Source organism: Oncorhynchus mykiss, chromosome 18, assembly GCF_013265735.2.
Source record: "Oncorhynchus mykiss isolate Arlee chromosome 18, USDA_OmykA_1.1, whole genome shotgun sequence".
NCBI classification, from domain to species: domain Eukaryota; kingdom Metazoa; phylum Chordata; class Actinopteri; order Salmoniformes; family Salmonidae; genus Oncorhynchus; species Oncorhynchus mykiss.
Genome location: NC_048582.1, coordinates 67,052,330 through 67,063,655, shown reverse-complemented (window position 1 = coordinate 67,063,655; position 11,326 = coordinate 67,052,330). Strand labels below are relative to the sequence as shown.

Sequence of the window (11,326 nt, the reverse complement as noted above, 5' to 3'; positions counted from 1 at the left end):
TCAAGATGAAGGAAAAAGGAAACCGCACACTGCTCAAGATAATATCACAGATCTTTAATAGGCTTACGTATTGGCCTCACGGCCTTCGTCAGAGCTTTAAAAAAAAAAAAATGTTATACGATCAACAAATAACCTTCAAGTCACTACATTTTCATCTCTCTTATCAAATGATCTATGTTTGTGCGACCCCAACTTTGAATATCACTTCTCCAAGGGGTAAACTTTCTTTGTTGTAATATTGGATGTTCATGTTTACGTATATTTTCACTGTCTCCAACAGACAGTCCCGCAGCCCATAGATTCATTCTTCCTCTTCATGACCCACCTCTCTGTGGGTTTGAAGCCAAAGGATTTGACTCACATGTTTAACATCATCTATTCTACTGTGAGTCGGATGGTCAGCAGATGGGCCAACTTCCACTATGCTTTGCTTGGTGTCATGTGTCTCTGGATGTCAGAGGAAGATGTGAAGGCTCACTTACCAGAGGAGTTCAAGGAGGGTTATCCTGTCACCAAAGTTGGTCATCGACTGCACAGAGTTGCACTGCCAGACACCATCATCTCTGCTTCTTGGTGCCACATGGTGCCACATGGTGCTACATGGTGCCACATGGTGCTACATGGTGCTACACGGTGCCACGTGGTGCCACATGGTGCCACATGGTGCTACACGGTGCTACATGGTGCCACATGGTGCTACATGGTGCCATCACATTTGTATCTTCTGTTCTGTTCTTCTTCTGTTTCGATCAGCGACAAAGAGCTTCTGAAGCAGTCCATAATTGTGCTTCTTCTCACACAGAGGATGGGCCAACATGGTGGACAAGGTTTCTTGTAGACGACAACCTGCCTTGTAAGGTTCAGGTTCACCGACCAGCTATCCTCTCGAAGAGGACACCAGACGCCAGCCTTTGATGTGCGTTTGACCCAGTCAGTCGCCCGATTGAGAGATCATGTGTATCAGGAAGGTGAAGGAGAATAAACTATTCGACACCGCCCACCCTCACCTTCATCACAGGTAGCATCAACCAACTGTACTCGGTTGCATGCTTCCTGGTCAACTACCAGAATGGACCTCTGGTCAAAGGAGAAGTGAGGCCACAACCCCCTGGACAGCCACCTCGTACCCATAGCCAGCCTGGGCAGCTACCCCGTACCCATAGCCAGCCTGGGCAGCCACCCCGTACCCATAACCAGCCTTGGCAGCTACCATATACCCATAACCAGCCTTGGCAGCTACCATATATCCATAGCCAGCCTGGGCAGCCATCCCATACCCTTAGCCAGCCTGGGCAGCCATCCCATATCCATAGCCAGCCTGGGCAGCCATCCCAAACTCATAGCCAGCCTGGGCAGCCATCCCATATCCATAGCCAGCCTGGGCAGCTACCATATATCCATAGCCAGCCTGGGCAGCCATCCCATATCCACAGCCAGCCTGGGCAGGCACCCCATACCCACAGCCAGCCTGGGCAGCCATCCCATATCCACAGCCAGCCTGGGCAGCTACCATATACCCATAGCCAGCCTGGGCAGCTACCATATACCCATAGCCCGCCTGGACAGCTACCATATTTCCATAGACAGTCTGGACAGCCATCCCATATCCATAGCCAGCCTGGGCAGCTACCATATACGCCTGGGCAGCTACCATATACCCATAGCCAGCCTGGGCAGCTACCATATACCCATAGCCAGCCTGGGCAGCTACAATATACCCATAGCCAGCCTGGGCAGCTACCATATATCCATAGCCAGCCTGGGCAGCTACCATATACCCATAGCCAGCCTGGGCAGCGATCCCATACCCATAGCCAGCCTGGGCAGCTACCATATACCCATAGCCAGCCTGGGCAGCCATCCCATACCCATAGCCAGCCTGGGCAGCTACCATATACCCATAGCCAGCCTGGGCAGCTACCATATATCCTTAGCCAGCCTGCGCAGCTACCATATACCCATAGCCAGCCTGGGCAGCTACCATATATCCATAGCCAGCCTGCGCAGCTACCATATATCCATAGCCAGCCTGGGCAGCTACCATATACCCATAGCCAACCTGGGCAGGAACCATATACCCATAGCCAGCGTGGGCAGCCATCCCATACTCATAGCCAGCCTGGGCAGCCATCCCATACCCATAGCCAGCCTGGGCAGCCATCCCATACCCATAGCCAGCCTGGGCAGCCATCCCATACCCATAGCCAGCCTGGGCAGCTACCATATACCCATAGCCAGCCTGGGCAGCCATCCCATACCCATAGCCAGCCTGGGCAGCCATCCCATACCCATAGCCAGCCTGGGCAGCTACCATATACCCATAGCCAGCCTGGGCAGCCATCCCATACCCATAGCCAGCCTGGGCAGCTACCATATACCCATAGCCAGCCTGGGCAGCCATCCCATACCCATAGCCAGCCTGGGCAGCCATCCCATATCCATAGCCTGCCTGGGCAGCCATCCCATACCCACAGCCAGCCTGGGCACCCTGCACTGTCACTCAGAGCATCTTGACGAGCTCCAATGTCCTAGGTGCCTTTGATGTTTGATTGAATCAATTCCTTTTATAATTCCGTTTGATAAGATTAGCCTACTTGATTCACATTTAAAGGAGAATGTTCCTATTTCCGAAGGTAAACTACATTTAAAGGAGAATGTTCCTATTTCCGAAGGTAAACTACATTTAAAGGAGAATGTTCCTATTTCCGAAGGTAAACTACATTTAAAGGAGAATGTTCCTATTTCTGAAGGTAAACTAAAAAAAATTTTTATGTGAACGGCATGTTATAGAAGGGTCCAGACATTTTTTTTGTGGCTTGTTAGTGAGAAACTTATCCCAACTGCGATACTTTACCCGTTGTGCACGCAAAAAAACATGAACAAATACACATTAATTCACATTCATATACATAAATACACATAAATACACATTAATTCACATTAATATACATAAATACACATGAATACACATTAATTCACATTAATATACATAAATACACATTACTACACATAAATACACATTAATATACATAAATACACATTAATACACATAAATACACATTAATTCACATTAATATACATAAATACACATTAATACATGTAAATACACATGAATTCACATTAATATACATAAATACACATTAATACACGTAAATACACATGAATTCACATTAATATACATAAATACACATTAATACACGTAAATACACATGAATTCACATTAATATACATAAATACACATTCATTCACATTAATATACATAAATACACATTAATACACGTAAATACACATGAATTCACATTGATACACATAAATACACATTAATACACATAAATACACATTAAGTGTTTGTCATTCCTTTTATCGACAACGTTCTAATCCTTTTTGGTTCAGACAACAGTTTTCCCCATGATGCAGCTGTGCGCGGCTGAGCGTGTCCCTATAGTACACGGACACATGGAAACGTGTAAATAGCATGTAATGTCGCGGCTAAAGTTCGGGAACGACAATTTCATGTCTAAAGAGCTGCATCACTATGCTGAGTGTGTGTCCCTTTCTAAAATGACCTATTTTTTTTGCGTGCCATGAAACTGCGCAATGAGGAAGTGACTCAAACAAGTCAACCCCCCCCCCAAAAGTGTCTGGACCCTTCTTTAACATGACATTTACATAAAAAAAGAAAATGAGATTTACTTCAGAATTAGGAAAATTATTTGAATCAATTCATTATATTATTTTTTGATAGTTTCTTGTTTGATTCTTATTTGACATGATTAACTTTTAAGTCCTTTGACTGAACTCGTTGTGTTTAAATATATAATCTTTATTCTTGTTGTGATAAGTAATTTCATCCAGTAGATTAATCAATACAATGCTATTGTTCTTGTCTTGATACATTTTCTCAAGACTCATTATAACATATATGTTCATATTTAGGCAGGTCTTGTAGATACCTTTGTAATACACAATTAATAACTAAGTTACCATTAAAGACTATTTTTTATTTTTTTATTTTACTTTTATTTAACTAGGCAAGTCAGTTAAGAACAAATTCTTATTGTCAATGACGGCCTAGGAACAGTGGGTTAACTTCCTTATTCAGGGGCACATTCAGCAAGTTGTCAGCTTGGGGATTCAATCTTGCAACCTAACGGTTACAAGTCCAACGCTCTAACCACTAGGCTACCTGCCACCCCTGACTAGCTTTAAAGGCTAGTGTTTGCCGTAGGTATCTGGTATTTTATTAGGATTTTATTAGGATTCCCATTAGCTGTTGCAAAAACAGCAGCTACTTTACAGAAAACAGACCGTTGGATTCAGACAGCACAGCTAATTAGTCACACACACACACATATACACACACACGCATTGAATCAGCTATACAGGCAAACTATTCTCTATACAGTGCACTATGTTTTACCAGGGCTCCATGCACTGCTTAGGGAACAGGGTGCCATTTGAAATGTAGCCTGTCTCAGTCTGAAGGGATCTTTCCAGCAGAGTATGTGAGCAGAGCGAGGATTGGAGAAGTGGAGTGGAGTGGGGATTGGAGCGAAACCGAGCGAGGAGCATAGCAGAGTGGAGTGGAGCGAGGAGTGGAGTGGAGCAGAGGAGTAGAGTGGAGGGTAGCGAGGAGTGGACTGGAGCGAGGAGTGGAGTGGAGTAGAGGAGTAGAGTGGAGGGTAGCGCGGAGCGAGGAGCGTAGGATAGCAGGGAGCGAGGAGCGTAGGTGAGCGGAGCGAGGAGCGTAGGGGAGCAGGGAGCGAGGAGCGTAGGGGAGCGAGGAGCGTAGGGGAGCGGGAAGCGAGGAGCGTAGGGGAGCATAGGAGCGTAGGGGAGCAGGGAGCGAGGTGCAGGGAGCGAGGAGCGTAGGGGAGCGAGGAGCGTAGGGGAGCGGGAAGCGAGGAGCGTAGGGGAGCATAGGAGCGTAGGGGAGCGAGGAGCGTAGGGGAGCGAGGAGCGTAGGGGAGCGGGGAGCGGAGCGAGGAGCGTAGGGGAGCAGGGAGCGAGGAGTGGAGAGTGGAACGGAGCGAGGAATGGAGCGTGGAGTGGAACGGAGTGAGGAATGGAGCGAGGAGTGGAGCGTGGAGTGGAACGGATCGAGGAATGGAGCGAGGAATGGAGCGTGGAGCGGAACGGAGCGAGGAATGGAGCGAGGAGTGTAGCGTGGAGTGGAACGGAGCGAGGAATGGAGCGAGGAGTGGAGCGTGGAGTGGAATGGAGCGAGGAGTGGAGCGTGGAGTGGAACGGAGCGAGGAATGGAGCGTGGAGTGGAACGGAGCGAGGAATGGAGCGTGGAGTGGAACGGAGCGAGGAATGGAGCGTGGAGTGGAACGGAGCGAGGAGTTGAACGGAGCGTGGAGTGGAACGGAGCGAGGAGTTGAACGGAGCGAGGAATGGAGCTTTGAGCGAGGAACGGAGCGTGGAGTGGAACGGAGCGAGGAGTTGAACGGAGCGAGGAGTGGAGCGTGGAGTGGAACGGAGCGAGGAATGGAGCGAGGAATGGAGCGTGGAGTGGAACGGAGCGAGTAATGGAGCGTGGAGTGGAACGGAGCGAGGAATGGAGCGTGGAGTGGAACGGAGCGAGGAATGGAGCGTGGAGTGGAACGGAGCGAGGAATGGAGCGTGGAGTGGAATGGAGCGAGGAATGGAGCGTGGAGTGGAACGGAGCGAGGAATGGAGCGTGGAGTGGAACGGAGCGAGGAGTTGAACGGAGCGAGGAATGGAGCTTTGAGCGAGGAACGGAGCGTGGAGCGGAATGGAGCGAGGATTGGAGTGGAACATGCCCAATTTGACTGGAGCACAGAGTTTCCCCAAAGGCTGGAGCGTTGGCCTTCTCGCCCGCTCCAATTTCTCTCCAGTCTCCACTAGCCTCACAACTCTGGCCAATCTCCTTTTTCTGAAAGTGAATTAAAAAGCACTGTAGACTTAATTTTTTATTTCATTCTAAGTAAGTCACAGACTATAAATGAATAAATGGAAATGTTCTTTAGATGCTGAGCTCTTACTGTTCCTGCCATGTGTGTTGCACTCACTAATGCTTGACAATAATTTTTTTTGTAGGCTATAGCCTTGAAATAATTGATAATAATAGGCTAATACAGTGCCTTGCGAAAGTATTCGGCCCCCTTGAACTTTGCGACCTTTTGCCACATTTCAGGCTTCAAACATAAAGATATAAAACTGTATTTTTTTGTGAAGAATCAACAACAAGTGGGACACAATCATGAAGTGGAACGACATTTATTGGATATTTCAAACTTTTTTAACAAACCAAAAACTGAAAAATTGGGCGTGCAAAATTATTCAGCCCCTTTACTTTCAGTGCAGCAAACTCTCTCCAGAAGTTCAGTGAGGATCTCTGAATGATCCAATGTTGACCTAAATGACTAATGATGATAAATACAATCCACCTGTGTGTAATCAAGTCTCCGTATAAATGCACCTGCACTGTGATAGTCTCAGAGGTCCGTCAAAAGCGCAGAGAGCATCATGAAGAACAAGGAACACACCAGGCAGGTCCGAGATACTGTTGTGAAGAAGTTTAAAGCCGGATTTGGATACAAAAAGATTTCCCAAGCTTTAAACATCCCAAGGAGCACTGTGCAAGCGATAATATTGAAATGGAAGGAGTATCAGACCACTGCAAATCTACCAAGACCTGGCCGTCCCTCTAAACTTTCAGCTCATACAAGGAGAAGACTGATCAGAGATGCAGCCAAGAGGCCCATGATCACTCTGGATGAACTGCAGAGATCTACAGCTGAGGTGGGAGACTCTGTCCATAGGACAACAATCAGTCGTATATTGCACAAATCTGGCCTTTATGGAAGAGTGGCAAGAAGAAAGCCATTTCTTAAAGGTATCCATAAAAAGTGTTGTTTAAAGTTTGCCACAAGCCACCTGGGAGACACACCAAACATGTGGAAGAAGGTGCTCTGGTCAGATGAAACCAAAATTTAACTTTTTGGCAACAATGCAAAACGTTATGTTTGGCGTAAAAGCAACACAGCTCATCACCCTGAACACACCATCCCCACTGTCAAACATGGTGGTGGCAGCATCATGGTTTGGGCCTGCTTTTCTTCAGCAGGGACAGGGAAGATGGTTAAAATTGATGGGAAGATGGATGGAGCCAAATACAGGACCATTCTGGAAGAAAACCTGATGGAGTCTGCAAAAGACCTGAGACTGGGACGGAGATTTGTCTTCCAACAAGACAATTATCCAAAACATAAAGCAAAATCTACAATGGAATGGTTCAAAAATAAACATATCCAGGTGTTAGAATGGCCAAGTCAAAGTCCAGACCTGAATCCAATTAAGAATCTGTGGAAAGAACTGAAAACTGCTGTTCACAAATGCTCTCCATCCAACCTCACTGAGCTCGAGCTGTTTTGCAAGGAGGAATGGGAAAAAATGTCAGTCTCTCGATGTGCCAGACTGATAGAGACATACCCCAAGCGACTTATAGCTGTAATCGCAGCAAAAGGTGGCGCTACAAAGTATTAACTTAAGGGGGCTGAATAATTTTGCACGCCCAATTTTTCAGTTTTTAATTTGTTAAAAAAGTTGGAAATATCCAATAAATGTCGTTCCACTTCATGATTGTGTCCCACTTGTTGTTGATTCTTCACAAAAAAAGACATTTTTATATCTTTATGTTTGAAGCCTGAAATGTGGCAAAAGGTCGGAAAGTTCAAGGGGGCCGAATACTTTCGCAAGGCACTGTATATAATATAAATATTTTTTGTTCCTTCTTAGACCCCCTGTCTGGCTCCTGATATATTTAGTGTTTCTATGCTGTTTAATATGACATGTAGCCTGTTATGAAGTGGTGAGCTCTTTTTAAGTCACCTTTTCATGTTTATTAAAATACTTTTCATTGAAATCATTTGGTTTCAATACTTTAAAACCAAAATGCTACATCTAGAGAGTCAGAACAATAGATGAGTGTTTGGTTAAAATGGGGGATTTCAACAAATGGCTCGAATTTGGAGAGGCATTTATCTGTTTTTCTGGAGGATTTAGAAGAGCGGTTGGTTGGAAAGGAAAGGACGCTGGAGCGCTGGAGCGACACTTCCCAACTGTTCAACTCCGCCCCCCCCCCCTACTGTGGTTTCCAGCACCAGGACTGGACAGGTGCTGTGTACTTTTGTGTGGCCCCTAAGGAAGTGTTTCCAATGTCAACATCCTGTTACACAGAGTTGGCATGACCTTGACATGTACGGGTCAACTCTGTCTGGCTGTTGCAGAGAAGGAGGGGGGAGGTTGTGTAGTAGCAGGTAGCATTTAGCTACACTGAGCAAAAATATAAACGCAACATGTAAAGTGTTGCTCCCATGTTTCACGAGCTGAAATAAAAAATCTCAGATCTTTTCCATACTCACAAAAAGCTTATTTCTCTACATTTTCTGGCACAAATGTGTTTACATCCCTGTTAGTGAGCATTTTCTCATTTGTCAAGATAATCCATCCACCTGACAGGGGTGGCATATCAAGAAGCTGATTAAACAGCATGATCATTACACAGGTGCACCTTGTGCTGGGGACAATAAAAGACCACTCTACAATGTGCAGTTTTGTCAGACAACACAATGCCACAGATGTCTCAAGTTTTGAGGGAGAGTGCAATTGGCAGGCTGACTGCAGGAATGTCCACCAGAGCTGTTGCCAGAGATTTTAATGTTGATTTCTCTAAAATAAGCCGCCTCCAACGTCATTTTAGACAATTTGGCATTATGTCCAACCGGCCTCACAACCGGAGACCACGTGTAACCACGCCAGTCCAGGACCTCCACATCCGACTTCTTCACCTGCGGGATCGTCATTCTGATTGGCTGGGCCTGGCACCCAGGTGTGTGGGCCTATGGCCCATGGCTGTGCACCTGCCCAGTCATGTCAAATACATAGATTAGAGCTGAATGAATATATTTAAATTGACTGATTTCCTTTTATGAAAATCTTTGAACTTGTTGCCCGTTACATTTATATTTTTGATCAGTATAGATCATAATTAATGCACATTTTTTGTAACTGTCTGAAATGTTAACGTTTGAAATGAGAAACTTTGTAAGGCTTTTTTTACGCCTTGAATGCCACAAGATATCAAGTTAAGATCTTTATCGGCGGTACTCTAATATGTTTGAATCCCAGGTCCATCTTGGCAGAGATGGACAACGTTACAGATGGACTACGTTACAGATGGACAACGTTACAGATGGACTACGTTACAGATGGACAACGTTACAGATGGACTACATTACAGATGGACAACGTTACAGATGGACTACGTTACAGATGGACTACGTTACAGATGGACTACGTTACAGATGGACAACGTTACAGATGGACTACGTTACAGATGGACTACGTTACAGATGGACAATGTTACAGATGGACAATGTTACAGATGGACAATGTTACAGATGGACAATGTTACAGATGGACAATGTTACAGATGGACTACGTTACAGATGGATTACGTTACAGATGGATACATTTACAGATGGACAACGTTACAGATGGACAATGTTACAGATGGACTACGTTACAGATGGACAACATTACAGATGGACAACGTTACAGATGGACTACATTACAGATGGACTACGTTACAGATGGACTACGTTACAGATGAGTTACGTTACAGATGGACAATGTTACAGATGGACAATGTTACAGATGGACTATGTTACAGATGAATTACGTTACAGATGGACAATGTTACAGATGGACAATGTTACAGATGGACAATGTTACAGATGGACTACGTTACAGATGGACTACGTTACAGATGGACAACGTTACAGATGGACTACGTTACAGATGGACTACGTTACAGATGGACTACATTACAGATGGACTACGTTACAGATGGACAATGTTACAGATGGAATACGTTACAGATGGACAACGTTACAGATGGACAACGTTATAGATGTGTTAGGTTTTGAAGTGGGAGTTGTGTCCTCTACACCTGCACTGCTAGCTGCCCACACACTAAAGTTTGAACAGGGGGAGAGTTATACCTTATACTGATTCCCTGTAGTGTCTTACACACACACACACACACACACACACACACACACACACACACAGAGAGAGAGAGAGAGTACCAAGGGAGGTTAGTTCACAGTGTGTGAGCAAAACTGCTGACTGGGCTGTAACACAGCAGAAGTCCTTCAAGTCAGGGACAGCTCTGTTCTGCTCACACTCGTCACACAATGTGTGTGTGTGTGTCGGTGTAGTTTTTCTCTTTATAGAAAGTATCTGCAAAATAGTATTTTCTTTAAGCACTCGTGATAGATTACCTGTTTCTGTCTTTCAAACAGACATGCATGCCATCTCTCTCTTCTCTGTTCCTCTCTTCTCTCTCTCTCTCCTCTCTCAAACAGACATACATGCTATCTCTCTCTTCTCTCTCTCGCTCCTCTCTCAGACATACATGCTATCTCTCTCTTCTCTGAACCTCTCTCTTCTCTCAAACAGACATACATGCTATCTCTCTCTTCTCTGTTCCCCTCTCTCTTCTCTCTCTCTCTCTTCTCTGTACTTCTCTCTTATCTCTCAAACAGACATGCATGCCATCTCTCTCTTCTCTGTACCTCTCTCTCTTCTCTCTTTCCTCTCTCAAACAGACATGCATGCCATCTCTCTCTTCTCTGTACCTCTCTCTTCTCTCTCTCTCCTCTCTCAAACAGACATACATGCCATCTCTCTCTTCTCTGTTCCTCTCTCTTCTCTCTCTCATTTCTCTCTCAAACAGACACACATGCTATCTCTCTCTTCTCTCTGTCTCCTCTCTCAAACAGACATACATGCCATCTCTCTCTTCTCTGTTTCTCTCTTCTCTCTCTCTCTCCTCTCTCAAACAGACATACATGCTATCTCTCTCTTCTCTGTTCCTCTCTCTTCTATCTCTCTTCTCTCTCTCTCTTCTCTCTCAAACAGACATACATGCCATCTCTCTCTTCTCTGTTCCTCTCTTCTCTCTCTCTTTCCTCTCTCAAACAGACATACATGCTATCTCTCTCTTCTCTGTTCCTCTCTCTTTTCTCTCTCTCTTCTCTCTCTCTCTCTTCTCTCTCAAACAGACATACATGCCATCTCTCTCTTCTCTGTTCCTCTCTTCTCTCTCTCTCTCCTCTCTCAAACAGACATACATGCTATCTCTCTCTTCTCTCTCTCGCTCCTCTCTCAGACATACATGCTATCTCTCTCTTCTCTGAACCTCTCTCTTCTCTCAAACAGACATACATGCTATCTCTCTCTTCTCTGTTCCCCTCTCTCTTCTCTCTCTCTCTCTTCTCTGTACTTCTCTCTT

General features: G+C 45.4%; 1 protein-coding gene across 1 annotated transcript; it reads left to right on the top strand.

The window, feature by feature from the left end:
* Window positions 1–5,106: 5,106 nt before the first annotated feature.
* On the top strand, window positions 5,107–5,532 carry LOC118941008 (octapeptide-repeat protein T2-like). Its single transcript, XM_036951080.1, has one exon. The coding sequence runs from the start codon at window positions 5,107–5,109 to the stop codon at window positions 5,530–5,532; it is 426 nt and encodes a 141-aa protein (XP_036806975.1).
* Window positions 5,533–11,326: the final 5,794 nt, after the last annotated feature.

Coding starts and splice junctions, on each gene's coding strand:
- LOC118941008 (XM_036951080.1), top strand. CDS start 5,107: ATGGAGCGAGGAATGGAGCGTGGAGCGGAACGGAGCGAGGAATGGAGC.